This window comes from Falco naumanni, chromosome 11, assembly GCF_017639655.2.
Source record: "Falco naumanni isolate bFalNau1 chromosome 11, bFalNau1.pat, whole genome shotgun sequence".
Classification (NCBI taxonomy): Eukaryota; Metazoa; Chordata; class Aves; order Falconiformes; family Falconidae; genus Falco; species Falco naumanni.
Window position 1 is genome coordinate 4,761,040 of NC_054064.1, and position 17,311 is coordinate 4,778,350.

At 48.7% G+C, this 17,311-nt stretch overlaps 1 protein-coding gene and 1 long non-coding RNA gene across 2 annotated transcripts in view; one reads left to right on the forward strand and one right to left on the reverse strand.

Moving 5' to 3' along the window:
• Positions 1–975: 975 nt before the first annotated feature.
• LOC121095333 lies at positions 976–5,950 on the forward strand. Its single transcript, XR_005830068.1, has 2 exons — positions 976–4,244; positions 4,953–5,950. It is a non-coding gene; the product is annotated as an uncharacterized LOC121095333 (long non-coding RNA).
• The window catches only part of RGL1 (ral guanine nucleotide dissociation stimulator like 1), a 79,247-nt gene continuing 66,187 nt past the window's right edge, over positions 4,252–17,311 (reverse strand). Inside the window, exons 10-18 of the mRNA XM_040609935.1 lie at positions 17,159–17,248; positions 15,203–15,289; positions 14,023–14,055; positions 12,488–12,609; positions 11,537–11,626; positions 9,289–9,477; positions 7,752–7,998; positions 6,316–6,430; positions 4,252–5,020 (exon numbers count right to left, since the gene is read on the reverse strand). Of these exons, the coding sequence (XP_040465869.1) occupies positions 4,767–5,020; positions 6,316–6,430; positions 7,752–7,998; positions 9,289–9,477; positions 11,537–11,626; positions 12,488–12,609; positions 14,023–14,055; positions 15,203–15,289; positions 17,159–17,248 (1,227 nt within the window). The 3' untranslated portion in view covers positions 4,252–4,766. The remainder of the gene's footprint in view (positions 5,021–6,315; positions 6,431–7,751; positions 7,999–9,288; positions 9,478–11,536; positions 11,627–12,487; positions 12,610–14,022; positions 14,056–15,202; positions 15,290–17,158; positions 17,249–17,311) is intronic.

Here is a 17,311-nt window from a genome sequence, read left to right on the forward strand (position 1 = left end):
CTGTATAAACGTGCCTGTTGTGCAACTACTGCCTGGAAGCCGTGTTCCTTCTGCTGTCCGGGTTGGAGCAGGTGTCCACGCGACACAGTGAGTATGGAGAGCAGGCCGGCTGCGGCCCGCCACGCGCAGCTGGGGTCATTCCTCTCTAACAAGCCCTCTTGCTTCCTCCTCAGGTCTCGCTTTACGAGTGGCCAGTCTGACCAGTTTGAAGCCTGATGGCAGTTGCAGAGGTTGGTAAGAAGTTTGCTGTGACCTTCAGGAGCAGGACTGCTGTGAACTGGTGAGCATCCAGCGCATTGTCAGGTGTCACTCTGAGCATGAGTACCGTGTTACTTCTGGTGTTCTGTCACATTGTGCTTCCCTCGGAATTGGGGCTGATTTTGTAGTGGAGCTGTTTCTCCAGACCTTTGGTAATGCTGTTGGAGAGCTGGGCTGTGGTGGGAAGAGGAGCAGGGCCCCAGCTCAGCGTGGCACCCGTGCAGGTTTCCAGTCCTGCTAATGTGCCTGTGCGCCTGAGTCTGGCAGAACAGCAGGGACGAGGCGGCGCTGGGTGGGTGGTCCCAGCCGGCCTCTCTGTGTAAAGGCTCGTGGTGATAACGCTGTCTTCAGGTATGTCACCACTGTGGATCTTTTCCACCCTCATGCGCTTTTTGTTCTGTGACAGACCCATCCCTGTGTCTCCAGGAGGCCTCTCTCCCCCAGCCATGGGAGCAGACTGACCTGTGTAGCACGAGCTCTGGCTTTGCCAGCCCTCGCTCTTCTGACCTTCCACAGTCCCACTGAAGCGGTTTCTCCATTAACATCCTGCCTGAGAAGAGCTCTGTGCTCCGGTGCTCGGTGCTGGAGCAGGAAGGGACAGACACGCCAGGGGGGCCGGTGTGCCATGCTGGTGGTGCTGGGCTCCCCCCAGGCTCAGCGGTGGGGAAGTCTGTGGCACAGCCCCTCGGCTGCTTCCCTGGGAGGTGAGGTGAGGAGAGGAGCATCGCTGTGTTGGCCGTGCAGGAAATACAGCATGGATTTAGTTAACTTCGATGTCCTTAAGTAGAACAGTAGCAGTTTATTAAAAACATCCTGGTAAGAGAGCAGGGGGGGTGTTTGGTGGGGTTTTTTAATGTGTGGTTTTTCTGTTGGGTAACGCTGGAAGCGAGTGGTACGAGGGGCATGATGGTGGTTTCAGGGGAGCTGGGCAACAAGAATACGTGAATTAAATGAAGGGGGCTTTCAGGGCAGCCATGGCCTCAGCCTGGCTGATGGTTCTTTTACCTGTATGCACACATGTGTGCGCATGCACATACTCCATTTTCTGGTTATCTCGATACGCAAGACCTGGTGGCTGGGCAGTGGTTCTACCCGCTACGGCAAGGGCTGGTTTTCCCTGTCTGTGTTTGCAGCTCCTTGGCAGGTGTTGCCCCTACTCGGGATTAACTGTATTTGGAAAAGTAGGAGCCAGTTGAAACACTTCTTGGTTTTTCTGATATTTTTCCACTCCCCATGTGCTTATTTTTTTCATGACTGATCTCATGGGCTTTAAAACTAGTGCAGGTGGGAGCACCAGCCCTCCGGCTTCGGCTGAGGCAGCTGTTTGCTGGCTGTCAGGTGTGGAGGTGCCTTACACTGGGGTTGTGCATTTGCTCATACATCTTGGAAAGGAGTTGCTGTGAGCAGAACTTGACAAGGGGTAAGTAGGAATATGCCAGGCTGCTTTATGAACCGCAGGCGCTGCTTTCCACCACCACCCCTTATTTTTTTTTTTTTTTTTTCCTTTTGGTAGGGGGTTTTTGCTCTGCTGTGGAGCATCTGCGCTAAGCCCCAGGAGCCCACAGCTGATGGAAAAAACACCCAGCAGTGCCTACCCCAGTGAGCCTGGTGCCAGACCAGTAGAAGCTGGGAACAGGTTTTCCAAGGTCTAAGTAGCAAGCCAGCTGGAAAAGCAGCTTGTTCACAAGAAAGGTTATGGTGACAGGCCTAAAAATTATCATCTGCAATACAACTGCTTCTACCTACCTCTGCCTTTGCTTTTGTTCAAGACAGGAAAAGTGCTGTTGTCCCCTCAGTGTGGTAATACGAAGTTCCTCATTCCTAAATAGGTTGTATTTATCCTGAAGGAAACTGAGTAAGGTTTTGTTGTGGCAGTTTGTCTCCCTAGGTGGTTCATGTAGGAAAAAAAGCAAGAGGCGGTTCAAATTCAGGATAATCTTTCTTTTGCCTTTGCTGTTGTAACATGAGAGACCCTTTAGTACAAAAGCAACTTGCTGTAGCTCAGGGACTCAGTGTAACCTTTGGCAGTTTTAGGAGCCTCTGCCGATGCTGAAGTGACTTGTGAACGGCAGGGTGTCTGTGTGAGCGGTACGGGATGGTGCTGAAAGGCAGAAGAAGTGTCTATGCCGTCTGTAAACTCCAAACATTTGTATTGTGTGCAGGGGAGGGGGAAAAAACCCAACAAGCTAATGGTTGTGAGGCCAGGAGGAAAAAATGCCATGATGGAGACAATGGGGAAAAGAGAAACACTCAAACCAGTTGGTGGGGGTTTTTTGGGTATTAACTTACTGCAGAAATCATTTGGTGACCCAAAAGAGAATGACATCCTGAAGAAGCTGTAAAATTTGTCTATAACCTAAGTTACCTGGTTAGTTACAACAGGAATGTTTAAACTGAAAGCTCAAACTACTCCATAGCAAAAGCAGGTTCGCTGAGCATGACTGATGCCCTGGGATGGTTTTTGCTTTGCTGACCTTTAGCTTTTGGTAAGCTCTTGGCAGTCCTGCAGCACGCCACTGGGTTACACACTGCTCGTGATCAGCTGCTGCTACTCAGTGGGTGATGTGGGGAAGACATCTGGTTTACTTGGATGGCTCTTCCAGCCATACTGCTGAAGAAACACAAAGCCATCCCCATAAAAACTTTTAGAAATGAAAAAGTAATGCTGATAGTGTTACTGTTAGTGGATGCAAGGTTGAAGAGTAAAACAACAATGAAGGAAGGTTGTAGCTGAAGGGTTACACCTAAAGGGAATACAGCTAAAAGGTGGTGTTGCAGGTTCTCTGGGTGACAGGGAAGGCAAGTTGCAGGAGCTGGATGAAGTTGAGAACAGTTAAAACAGTAAAAGTGATGAAGAGTGACAGGGTGGGAGATGTAAAAAGTCCCATGATTAACATGCAGTAATAAAGTCTAAAGAGAGAAAACAAGACTCCAGGCAAGTAACGGAAAAACAGTTTTATATATAGTATCACCTAACTAACTAACATTGCTTGCATCGTTTTTACTTCTATTAATCTAATATGACTATTAATGTAACCTGAGCAAAGTAAAAAAAAAAAAAAAAAGAAAAAAGCAAAGTAAAAGGAAAACCACCCATAGTGGTATTAAGACAAGACTTAAATCCAGGCAAGTAGTGTTTGCCTTATGACATTCATCCAAAAACAAGTGCAGTCCATTCTCTTAAAGTTCTTTGGAAAAAAAATCCCAAATAGGTAATTTTCTGGTGTAGAACAAGTGCAAAAAGGTCTGCCAGTTGTGCGACAGCAATATACACCCTTGTGGCTTCTGCTGCCTCCAGCGCTGAGTGTTTATGTGAATGCAAAAGCCTCAGACCAGTGCTGTCAGTTGGCTGGAGGCTGGCTGGGACCTCCTCTGTGGTGCAGGCAGCATTGTATTGAGAGTTTTCTTCTCCAGTTCTATAAAAATATAAAGTTTTTCTTCTGTGTAATACTGGCACAAAGGAAAATGTTTTCTAACAGAGTTGGCTTGCATTGTATTCTTAAGGCGAATGTTGCCATCCTGTTTTCCCCGCTAGGGAGGGGCTCTCACCCTCCTAGGCTAATGTGCAAAACAACAATGAAAAATAGTCCAGGCTGTCTTGTCCTATAAATATATGTCTGTCCGTCCGTATGTGGCCACAGTTCTGGATGTGTTCTGCTGTAATACTGGAAGGTAGAAAAGGTGCAGTTCTCAACCAGCTATTCCTTGTGGCCTTGCCTTCCTCACAGTGTAATTTTGCTGTGCCTGTTGCTCCAGCACCCCCGCTTGGCACTTCTGGGGAGGGTCAGGCTCCAGCAGCTCCTTATTTTCATCTGTCCCTTGGGTGAAGCTTTTTTCCGCAGGATGAAATTGAAATTCACGCAGGTGTTCATGGCGCAGAACACATTGTCATTGCCTGGGCTCACCAGCTCTGCAAAAGAGGGACCAGAGCACACGTTAATCTGCAGTACTGCACATCACAGAAGGAAGGCCAGGAGAGAACAGGGGTGAGCAGACTTATATCAAGAAGGTTTAGCCCGAGGATGGCCCAGATCAGTTAAACTGTGCAAACAGGTAGTAACTGCCTGCTGTTTGTGGATCAATAGAGATATCCCAGTAAGGTGCCTCCCTTACACATTTGGGACAAGAAAACATTGTGGCACTCCTGGCAAACCGATCGTGTCGGACCTTTGAGACCCTCAGGTAAAAGGAAGTATGTCCTGGTAGGAGTGGAAATCATCTCCGGCCTCGCTATGGCCACTAGTGTAGAATCAGCCACGCGGGAAAACACAGCAAAGGCCCTTAAGGGGTGGCTCAGCACGTGCCGCTTTCCCGAGGAACTCCGAAGTGGTAACAGCTCACACAGCTCACGCTCCACAGCTGCAGTGGTGCAAGGTTGGTCCCAGAAGGAAGGGAGGCGCTGGGCGTTCCCCACTCCCTGTTACCCTCAGGCGCATGGCACAGCTGAGCGCACCGACGGATTAGCCAAGCGCTTTGCGAAAACACATGAGCCTGAGTGGCACCTGCAACTACCCAGTGCCACCTATCAATTCAGTAACAGAGGGAGATGGGGAGGGGAGGTAGAAAGCAAGGGGGTTTACCTTCTGTGAGACTACGGCATCTCTTTTAATGCATCGCTTGGCACTTCTGGGGAGGGTCAGGCTGTAGCGGCTCCTCGTTTTCATCTGGCCCTTGGCTGAAGCTTTTTTCCGCAGGACAAAATCGAAATTCACGCGGGTATTCATGGCATAGAACACGTTGGCGTTGCCTGGGATCACCAACTCTGCAAAAGAGGGACCAGAGCACACGTTAATCTGCAGTACCGCACATCACAGAAGGAAGGCCAGGAGAGAACAGGGGTGAGCAGACCAAGTGCACGCAGCCAGCCCCTTTCCGCGTTCTGCTGTGCCTCTGCAGCAAAGCTGCATCAGGTGCCTGCCAGGGCCTCCAGCCAGGCTGGATGTGCTTGGGGTTTGGCCTCCATCTCCTGTCCTCAGCCCCCCCGCTCCCCCTTTTTTGTGCTGGAAGCTCTGTTTGCATGGCCGGACGACGGCGGAAGGACCTGGACCTGCCCTGCTGTAAGAGTTGGTCCAAAGAGAACGATATTGTCTCAACGTTGCCAACAGTGACCTGGAGATGGAATGGGGTCCTCGTGGACACCAAGACACAAAGACCCTGGGAAGGAGAACTGCGTGGTACGAGGAGCGCTATGCTGCTACCTGGGACTGAAAGGAACAACTACGCTAAGGCTGCATAACCGCCGTCCAGAAGATGGATCACAACCACTGTCATAGCAGTGAACCAGAAAAGTTGAACTTCAGGTGAAATTCCTTCATTATAATATCGTCATAATACAAAAACACACCTCCTGGTCCCGAGCTACCTGCCCCTAAGGCAAACCATGCCTCAGGCCCTCCTCTTTGGACACAGTGGTAACTGTGCTCGCCAGAGGAGGAGCAAGGTGTGTTCCTTGGCATAAAAGACGGCTCTTCAGCAACCACACTTTGGAGGTCTTCCCCACCCAGGATCACGATGGGAAGGACCGGCGGGACGCTGCCTGGACCTGGGACCATAGGGGCACCTTCGACCCGTGGTGGTGGCTATAATCCTCTTTTCTTTTTCACTTTACCTTTTCTTCCCTACCTGTCACTCTTATCTATCACACACCACTTTACAGGCGAACAATGAAGTTGCACTGTTTGATCAAAGCATAGCCTCTTGGCGTGGTTGCCTTGATTTTTTGCGCTTTGAGATCATAGTAAACGAACCATCACGAGTTCACTGAGTGGACCGTGACACCTGACCCCTGGGGGGGGTCGTACGCCGGCCCCCGTGGCAGACACTGCTCTCCAGTCGCATGCACACGCCGAGGTGGACAGCTGGCACCCCACGCTGTATACAGCCACATGCTGACAGACCATCATACATCATCCCTGTGCACCAGTTAGCACGGGGGCTTCATCTCACTGCCAGCTGTGACAACACATCTGTGGCATTGCTAACGTTGCTTCACGTTTTGCTCCTTCCTTCCAAATCCAGCAGAACTTTTCAAGCAGCAGCAGAGTTCTCCTTCCCTACCTTTGTCCACAGTGATGGCCTGCACAAGTTCATAATCCTCAGCTGCATCCGATTCCAGGTTGTGCTTCTGCATAGCTCTCCGGATGACAGCAGGAGCTTTGTCTTGGTTAGTGAGCTGGAAAGAGAGAGTTGCAATGAGAGACTCTGCTTATTCACTCTGTGTAATGATTTAGTCATTGACGAAGGCCTGCCCTTCTGCAGACCACTTGGTCTTGGAAAAGATTTCAGAGAACTGAAAAAAAATACGATGGGTCAGTGACTAAGTAGTAGATAGATACTGCCAGATACTAACCCATGGTATTTGTGACCTTTGGTGGTGGTGGTGGTTTTCTAGTTCAAGATGACAGTTACTGTACTAGAAGAGACAGCAGTAAATCGCAGTGTCTGCTCTCCTGAGCAAACACTTCAAGAGAGGAGACACACAAGTCCACATAAAGAGCTGCCCCGTCTGTTGTTTGCAGACATCAGTTAATCTGCAGTCTCCTGTGCTAAATACTTCCTTCGACATCGTGCAAAGATTTCTGGCCTTGTAACTGGGTTTACTGTCTGCTGTGGAAGTGCTGTGCAGCCGGAGCAGCCACAGGGCTCCCTCCAGAGCCTTGTGCAGTCGACAGAAAGATCTGTCGTGCCAGCCGGCGAATTTGTCAGCCCCTCAGGGAACAGCTCTGCCATCTGGGGAGGTCACACCATTCAGTCCCAAGGTAGCTACGCATGCTGAGACCTACCCGCCGCACCCCGTGCGTTTGTTCCCCCCTCACCCCCCAGGCCCCGAGGGACCCAAAGCGTTTGCTCGGCTGCTGAGTCTCCCTGGGCTGTGGGGAGAGATGGCGAGCGAGTCACATCGGCCACAGCCCGGCGCTCCCTCGGCTGCCGGCCCAGCGCTGCTGGGAGCCCCCCAGAGAACCAGCCTTGAGGGAAACACCTGAACACTGGTTGCTGCTGGTCTGGCAACCTTCGCTGCAGAAAGCAGCTGTGTCTTTAAAGGGCTTGTCAGCTTCCTCGCGTACAGCTCCCTGTTCCCAGAACCCAGCTCCTGGGGGGAGCTTCTCCAGGAAAACGGCACGTGGCATCTGGTGTCAAAACTCACACGCAGCTTCTGAGCTAGAGTAAAAGCTGCCAGGGCTAGCAGAAGGGCAGGAGCAGCAAAGCCTGCACTCGACCAAAATGCCTCACTTTTATCAAAAGCTTCAACCGCAGGCTTTCATTTCAAGACCAGAAACCTCCACAAAGATACTATTTTCAAACCTCTCATTCATACCATGCTCCACGTATCCCGACTTGTAACATTTGTGATTTTCCCTTTCAAGCCAGGTTTGATTAGTCCCTTCAGTGAACAGGTGCTTTCAACACTGAAAACACCATTTGTTTAAAGTCACCCTGAATGAAAACGTGACATCAGCAACGGTAACACTGTGGTCTGTTCCCACACTACTCACCACAATGCTCTTGTACATATTGCCATTGTCACATTCTACACTGATCCGAATGATACACGTGTCTCCGTTCTGCTGGTTGTAAACAGGAGACAGTACTTGTGAGCTTCCAGGTGTCACGGAGCTGGCAGAGTCGTAACAGGTTAGGATGGAAGATGGATCCCCCAAGGAATGTCTCTCCATGGAACTGGTGGAGGAAGAGGAGGAGGGGGAAGAAGAAGGGGAAGAGGCGGAGAGGGAGTGGGAAGGGGAAGGGGGGGCGGGAAGGGGAAGAAGGGGAAGGGGGGCGGGAAGGGGAAGAAGGGGAAGAAGGGGAAGGGGGGGAAGAAGGGGAAGAAGGGGAAGAAGGGGAAGAAGGGGAAGAAGGGGAAGAAGGGGAAGAAGGGGAAGAAGGGGAAGAAGGGGAAGAAGGGGAAGAAGGGGAAGAAGGGGAAGAAGGGGAAGAAGGGGAAGAAGGGGAAGAAGGGGAAGGGGGGCGGGAAGGGGAAGAAGGAGAAGGGGGGAGGGAAGGGGAAGAAGGAGACGGGGGGAGGGAAGGGGAAGAAGGAGAAGGGGGGAGGGAAGGGGGAAGGGGAAGGTGAGGAGGATTCATGGCCCTACACAACAGAAAGAAAGAAAAACTGTTATCAACTGGACATTTTGTATGTCTATACATGTCATTCTGAGGAAGAACTTGAGAAAGCAGAAGGCACATGCAAAACCTCCACCATCTGCACTGTGTCCAGCAGGCTGGCAGAGGTATTGCCTTGCCTCCAGAAAAAGTGAACTTCACTTGACTAATTTCACCATTTTAATGAAAACTTATTTCCAAGTTGGTGTGCTGGACACTGCGCTGCTTGTTCTGGCCTCGCAGGAGGAGCGGGCCGGGAGGTGGCAGCAGATACAGCGAACAGAAGCAGGTTGAGTGCAACCAGCCAGTGACCAGGACCAGCTGGGAAAGAGCAGAAGGCATCACCAGCACCTCTGCTCCTGCTCCAGGTCAGAGCCTTTCCACGAGCGAAAAATACACACACGCCTCCCTGTCTGCCACTTCTTGAATAACCTTCCCTGGTTGGAAGCTGCCCCCGTCCTTCCCCTGATGCTCAGGGTTTTGCCTTTCTCTTTGTCTGCTGAGAGTATCCTCCCTCGCCAACTCATCAAACCCACCGTAACAACTGTTGCAGCTAAACAGTTTAAATGAGTTAGGGATGCCAGTATCTGGGACCTCACGCTTCATTTGGCCTAAGAATATTTAGTACAATTTAATTTACAATGGCCATAAGCAAACCCCCAATATGACACTTGTCAGCAAAATAACCCTTTTCAGGGCTTCAACGATGCAATAACTTTAGTCCGCCTCGTGTCTCAGCAACATAGTAGAGACTGCAAAAATCCCAACTGGGTCACTTCCATTTTCACACATCTGTTTCTAGAGTCTCTCCATCCCACTAAAAGCAACACTCTAGTCAAGACCAGCAGAGCTGGGCAAGCGCCTCGGACCTGCCCGCAGCGCCGCCAGGCTCTCCCAGGTACAGCACACCCGGCAATGAAGCCAGCCCGTACCTTCTGCTGAGACTCAGCAGGAGCGTCTGTGGCAGTGATGCAGATGTCTTCAGATTCCGAGTGATTCAGCTCACATGACGAAACACTGGCCGAGTCTGTGCTCTCACCGGAGCTCCCACCCGGAGTAGGTTTGGGTTCCGGCTTTGTGGGTGTCCTATGGACGAGCACCTCAGAACCTAGCAGCAGTCTAGGGCAAAAAAGAAAGCACCAAAGCCAGTAAGTGAAAGCAGAACAGAGCTAGGCTGCGCAGAGCTGTCACGGTTCAAAAATCTTACATACTGTTTTGTTTTCCTATCTGGAGTGGCCTCTTTTCATTTCCTCTGTGCTGTTGATACGGTTTGTCAAAGAGTTTGTTACACACTACCACGGTATCTTCTTGACCTGGCATACCCGCCAGCCGCAAAGCCAAAATCGGAGCTAATGCTCCAGTACCGCAAACACGACTCCTCTTTTGGTCTGTTAAATGTTCAGACTCACTGGCTAGGAAAGGATTGATCACAAAACCTGATGTGTTTACAAACCCAGGGGATGAGGGGACAGAGGCATGGCAGCTGGCTCCACCTGACCCGCTCCTCCACGCTGCTGTCGCTCCCTGCTCCCCCTGACACCAGGCACCGTAAAACCTACTCAGTCGCCGTAAGTGAAACAGCACGTGAGAGGTAACACATGGCCATAAACTGGGCAAAGGTTTTCAAAAGGCAAATTCATCCCTGCTGACAATTCTTTCACTCGCTGGAGGTGCCACAGATACCAGTTTCTCTCTGAGTCTGAATGCAGATGTACACAATGAGGAGATCACAAGAAAGTGTAAATTATAGGCTCTTCCTCTCCGAGACTCATTTCTAAATGCAGGTCAAGTAAATTTAAAGGAGTGTCAAAGGAAATAAGCTTGTATAATACATGTAGAAGAGAAGCAAGGTGAATTAGATGCTATGTCAGCATGCAGTTAATGATTTAAACAATTTAGAGAGGTGTCACTCACTGTTGCCGGGATGAATTATGCCAGTCTTTTCTAAAGTATTAATTTGCAAAATGCATTCAGAGCGCAGATGAAACAATTCTTTAGACAAAGACCGCACAGTGCAAACAAACTCAATACGGTAAATTACAATACTACAGCACTGCAACGCAGTCAGCAAGGAGAGAATAAAGCCTGTGCTCCACAGCGACAGCTCTTACGCACAGCTCGGGCACGTGCCAAGGGAGACACAAACGAGAGGCCACCGAGAGTCCAGGCACTGTCAGCTTCAAAGCTGACGTTCTCATAACGTGACACCGCCAGCTCAGATTGACTAGTCAAAATGCTTTCCAAAAGGCTGCCCGGATAGTTTTTGCGTATCAGAATTCAAAACTCTAGATTGAAAACGCGTCGTCTTCTTTCAGACCCTAACCTGCAGTAGCGCTGCCGTGCCGGGAAGGGCTGCTGGCTGTTCTGAGGAACCAGGTACAAGGACCAAGGAGGAAAAGACAGTTAAGAGCGGACAGTGCTCTTCATTCATCATTTCCCCCCTCCTCATCTTCATCGTGCCAGTGCTCTGTGGGAGACCCTTCCTACCTCCTCCCCCATTAGGTTCAAATTTCTCACCTTTAAGATACTTTTACTTCAGTCCTTGACCTCTGCTTTCATTCCCTGCAGCTCTCCCCGAATTCCTGCTAGTCTGTTGTTTCCTGTGCCTGCCTCAGCTGCGTGCCCCTGTTCTCCACCCACCTCCTGTTTGAATCTCTGTGGTATTAGACTAAATCAGACCACGTCCCCATGATTTTTTTCCTTCTCTAACTTGGAGGGAGTTAGGCAGATTGTTTCCATTATCAAATGCCTTTTTGCTAACCTTAATTTTCATATTAAAATCCTTCAAGGAATTTTTGCATGTGTATAGCAGATTAGATTAATAATAGGCCAGACTCACCCTCATTTACTCTGTTTTGCTACTGCATTCAGGGAAGTTATTACACAATAGATACTGAATTTATAATCCAGCACTAAAATTGTTCCCTTTTCTGACACCTTAGGAAGGCTTGTTTCTTTCTAATCTCTTTCACCATTAATAGTCCTCCGGACTACTTATAACAATCGAAAGGGACAGCTTCGGCAGAAGTATGCACTTCTAGCTGATGGTGTTTCCTTAGAGTAACACAGTGGTCTGGATCCCCGGCCGGGTTTTTCAGCTGGTGAAATAAGTACTGCTTGTTTCATTTTTTCACGTTCACATTAAACCACCAAACGCCCTTTGCCCCACCGTACTCACATGCTGAACCTCTTCACCATGCTTTTCCGAGATTTTGGTGACGTGCTACTGGTGTCAGCAGCTGCTTCAACCTCACGTGAAAGGGTGTAACTGCAGAACAGAGGCCACTGGGTTAATTTTTACAGACAATACTATTAGTTTTATATCTCCAAGTAGCAATAATCAAGAAGCTCGAGAAACCTTCAGTTATTCCCACTTCACAGAAGGTTACAAGCCCACAAAGAGGGACATAGCTCCATCTACAATTTACCATGGTGAAGGGGATGTTCCTCTTCTTTGTAACAATTTTAAAAAACTAGTGCTTTTTTGTATGACATTCATTATTTTATTTGCAAAGAAAGAAAATGTGAATCTTTGATAAGCTTACTTTTTTTTTACTACAACTTGGTACAACGCAGTAGGTATCTGTGCTTAGTTAGACTCTTAGTGCAGCAGAGTGGTATTCAGATACCTAGTGCAGATATTGAAATGCTGTAAATAAATTGTCTTGGGTTGGCCCTGCAGCACGTGCAGGACCGTAGAACTCAGCAGGGCTGCCAAACCCACCGCAGACACCCAGGAGACATCGATCTGAGGAGCGCTCGGCCAGCTCTGTGGTGCTGTGGCTACCCACTGCCTGCACCCCCCAGCTGAACGCTCAGCAACTGCGTCTCGACATCCCTTAGGATGCGCTTCGGAGCGTGTGCCCAGGCACACAGACAGCCCAGACACCACGGACCCTCATATGTCAGTCAGAAGCCTGATTTCCAGTCTGAAAACTAAGCCCTGCTCACTGTTCTTCTGCAGCTGTTTAGTAGAAGGCAGATGTACTTCCACTCTCCTGGAGCAGCAGCGTGTATATATATGTGTGTGTGTGTGTGTATAAGAGGAGAGCTCAAGGCTGACATAACCTACTCGCAGGTGGGTGTGGGGTCAGAAAAGCCCGCTTCGCCAGCGGGACTGAGAACTTACCTCTCGGCCTCAGTTAAATGCTGCTGTCTTCTGAACCACTGGATGAATTTTTGGTTTGGTGTCATGCAATAACAGTTACATGCAGACTGTAGAAGTTTGATTTGGGCAATTACTTTAAATTCCTTAAGAAAATAAATAAACAAACAGGAATTCCAATTAGAAAACAAGATAAAGTCAAACTCATTCATATACTAAACACATACAACAGATCCAGGCCAAACTTGGTTTGACCTGAAGTTCAGTTTTAGTCGAGTGACTATTTCAAGAACCAGTTTTTCAAACAATGAAGATTGGTTTGGGGTTTTTTTCCCCCAGCATCCGTAACGTGCCTTGAAAAGTGAGTGTTTTATCACACACACACAAATTAGAAGACAAACACAAGGAACCACACTTCACCACTGAGCTTTTCCCAAGTAGTAACCCAAGTGTAACACCGGTGCAAACCCACCGAACAGCAGCACCGCTGCTTGTTCCTCTAAGAACAAGGGTAGCAAGTGGTCATAAATTCTTCAATTACCCGGCCCGCTCACCCTGCTGGCCAGACCTGCTGCCAGAGAATACTGCTCTGTACCTGGGTGGTTCTCAGGCAGCAAGCAAGGGTAATAATTAGGTAATGATCAGGGGTGTCTGCAATGGAAGCAGAGTCTGATCCTCCACAGCTTTGCACGTTGTACACTCACACTCGCACCAGGGAATCTTAAAATGCTCTCCTTGATACATGCGACTAGAACGCGCTGGTCGTCTGTAATCCCACTTGCATACACATTTTGCCAAAATAATGCTTACAAACTCCTTGTGTTAGAGCAGGTCACAGAGTCGGGATGCAGGAACGGAGCAGCTCGCCTATCGCATTATTAGTATCCTGAGCCGTGGAGTTATACATATGAGGCAAGTCCAAGCAGTGGTTTGTAGAGCTGGGAGAGTTAAGGGAAGGAAATGGCTCCATCACAGCCAAATCCAAGTCTGCTTTCAGACCCCAGAACGGAGATTTGGCACGACTTCATTCGGACAGATGTAACCCTAGGACCTTTACTCCTACATAGCATTACTTACCTCTGACCAACAAGGATCAGGCAGAACGGAAAGCCTGATAGCGTTTATTTCTCAGTCCCATGTTCCTAGTTCCCTATCTCGCAGCCTTTACCAACAAATAATTGACTGCAGCAGAAGGAAAGTACAAACGGTGCCTTCTGGGAAGCAACGGTCTCGTGCCAGCAGCTCTGATTTCGGCACATACACACGTTCCCATGAGCCCCAAATCGAGGGAATGTGCAAATCCCAGATTAAATCCCATGGAAGTGGCCTGCAGCTCCTCCTGCCCTATTGCACGCGTGTAAAAAGTAGGTTCTGTTCCTGTGCCACCCCTCGCAGTCTGGCAGAGGCTGACAGCATTTCAGGGATCTATTCTCTCCTCACGAACTTGCATTAAAATTAGCAGCTGTTGTAAATGCCTGAGCAAAACCAAATGCCCTTGCCACGGGAACGCTCTAGAAGTGGGCATCAGTAAACTAAAAATCACAGAACATTCAACTTACCTTTCGCTTCTTCTCAAAATTTATCAGGCCACCCTGTTGGAAGGAAAGAGAAGGAATCAGAGTGGAAGAGCACATGCTTAGGTGAATTTAATCACAAACAGGATGAAGTAGCAAGGCTAATGTAAAGCACAGACCTGCTCTGAGCAGTGACCTTCTAAAAATACCAGTTTCCAGATCTGGTGTAAACCACAGCACTCGTATATCCCAGTCTCCAAAGGAGACCTGTCCTTCTGGCCTAACTGGCAACCTGCCCGAGAAGAAAAGCCCAGCACAAGAATGCTCATCAAAGCTGTGGCGAGCTCAGGTCTGAAGAAACCTGCAGGGTTTTGCAGGCAAGAAACAAACAAACTTGGTTTTTGCCTGTGCTGTGAGCTTAGCAGTGAGTTTCAGAAACACCACCTGAAGGCAAAGCGTGGCCAGAAGGGAAACTGCCAAAGAGGAGACGGATGTACAGCGACCTCACGCACGCCCGGCGCAGTTCTGCCAAACCACAACCACACACACCAGCAGCCATCCCCAGCCCAGGGAGAATTTCCCATTCTTATCATAAATACCGACACCTGCAGCCGGGCTCCTCAAGCGCCCGTCAACGGGGCCAGTTTTCAAAGTCCTTTGAAACAAATACCTTTACAAATTGGCCCCGTCCTCACTCTCTGTCAAACAACCAGACTCTCTTGTAATCCTTCTTCCCCACCTATGCTAGATTAGTTCCCCCTGCTTGTCCAGCTAAAGAGGAATTAAAAAAAAACCCCAACTCTTCAATCACTTTAGGGCTCAGACGTGTCTGAGTCAGTACTGAAGCACTTCAGTGATGAGGCTGGAGAGCTGAATTTGTGATTCTGTGTATTTTACCGATTATTCCCAGAAATCTTCACACCTAAAATGCTCTTTTCAGAAAAACTAAAACAGGATAAGGGAAAGCCTAAGGTCTTCACTTTTTTCTAACCTAAGGAAACAAGACAAAATACAAGGCTAAGCTTGTCCCTTGAGGTAACTGCGCTCAAATTCACGCAGGATTCTCATTGCTAATAAAACTGCATATTGCTCCCTTTGTTTTGAAAACAGATCCCTCCACTTTTAAGAGCTGCAGAAGCACCCAGTAGAAGATAGAGGAACAGACACAGTCAGTCCTGGGAAGGCAGGGAGGATGTTTAGGATTCAAAAAATTGCCCCAGATTACCTCTGTATAGTCCTGAAATGCTGTGTCAATCATGACGAGATCAGTGAGGAAGGTACCGAGATAAGGTACCGTGCCTTGCATCACTCCCTGCAAACAATCGGAGCAATGGTGAATTAATTGACTGAGAAATGGTAATAATTAGAACGCTAGAATATGCCTGTATAAGAAAACGAAATAAAAGTAGTCTGCTTAACCAAAGAGTGGTCTTATAAATTGTTTTCCTTCATTGTATCGTCCTCAGTATCTAAACTAGAATGGAAATGAAATTCTAAGGAGAGCAGGATGTCCTCTCAGATATTGCCAAGCGGCTCTGTATCACAGCGTTGTCACCACGCAGCAACTTCTAGCAGCGGGTCACCAGGAAACCCTGCTCGTGGAAGAAGCGCTGAGCACCAGGGACGGGGTCCCTTGGTTGCCTGTGACGAGAGCAAGAGCTGGGGAACGGTCCTGGTGACCCGTGTAAGCAGCTTCTCTCTCTGCTTCATTCCGCTGCATTTTCACTTGATGATGATCTCGCACCATGTGACAGTCAAGTCAAACCAAGTCCCAGTTTTTTTCCTCCAAGCGGTGACCATTTTCCCCAGCCCTTCACTGCATTTTAACAGTAATTATTCAAATTTAAAACTTTCTAGACTGCTAGCGCTTTTAGGGTTGGGGTTGTTTCTACACTTGTGAAGGAAATACTTGTTTCCATCATCCAAAAGGATCTGTATTTTTTCCAATGAAACAAATAGACAAAAACCCCCACATTCGGCACTTTTGCCTCCCTATCCCAGATTTATCTCCCCCTGTTCTTTTAAATCTCTGCCAACTTTGAGACAAAAGCCATTTTCACCAGCAGACTGGAAACCAGACACATCTGACAAAGCAATCTCTGTAGAATTCTGCAATTTTCAAGCTGGTATGTCAGAAGCTTTAGGAGCTTGTTTAAAAGTAAATGAGATTTTTGCTCTGGGTAGAGCTAATTTTCTTTATCACAAGAATCCCAGTATTTGCATTACGTATTTTACTACATAAAAATTGTGTGGTTTTCCCCATATTTCCTTCTAAAGGTAACAAAGAGGAGATCACGGAATTCTTTCTTGTAGGACAGAAACAAGACAGCTGAATATTATGAACACTTTTATGTTCATCAACCATTTATTCCCCTTTTCTATGACGGGTTTAGTGAATTTTTGGACCTGAAACTAAGGCCGAACCCTTGGCTCAGCATCGATCCTGAACAGCTGGTTGGGATGTGAAGCAGCAAGCGTGAAGGAGAGCAGCCAGCCTCTACAGCCCGTTATCCCCTTGCAAGGGGCAGGGGCAGACGGGCGCCAGGGAACGCAATGCGGCCCTCGCCCGTGGCCGCTGAATCCTGAAATCTTTGAGCGTTCCCAGCATCAGCTCGCTGACGTGCTGGCTGCGCGGGCGCTTTGCACAGCCTTTCCCTCCAGCCGCGCCGCACGCAGGCGGGTGCTGCCGGAGGAAAAGGACAGCTGGGCTGCGCCAAAACCCACAGCCTGGGGTTTACAACCTGGTTTTTTAAACCTGTTACAGCCTGGGGGCTCAGCACAGGCTTCAGCGGGGTGCAGCATGAATCCCACTTTGAAATACACAGATGTATGCATGTGTGGGATCATATATATATATATGCACGTTATATATATACACACACAGCATTACCTGCTTACTATGACCCGCAGCACAACAGCCATACAGCTTTGGGCGTGTATTTACCGGGACAAACATTCTGACTGCATACTCAGTCCAAACCTTTCGGTTCACTTGCTTTGTATCAGCTAATCAATAGCGCTGATGCGACTTTTTCTTGACAGAGGGCGCGTTCAAGAGCACTACCTACTGCACACTCACGTCGTTAAACACCTTTCCAGATTTTGCTTCTTATATAATTCACTGATTAGGGCTAATTACGTTACCAGTTCGAAGAGGGGAGGGAAAGAACCCCAAACACACCATATCTTTTTGAAGCTGCAGTCGCCTCTGTGTCCTTTTCTGATTTTCTTTCAGACTGCTCTCCAGACTGGCAAATTTGGATGTTCCTTCCTGTGAGTTAAAAGGAAATTAAAGGCAATTAAAGGAGGAGCTAAGTGGTAAGCTGGCATCTAC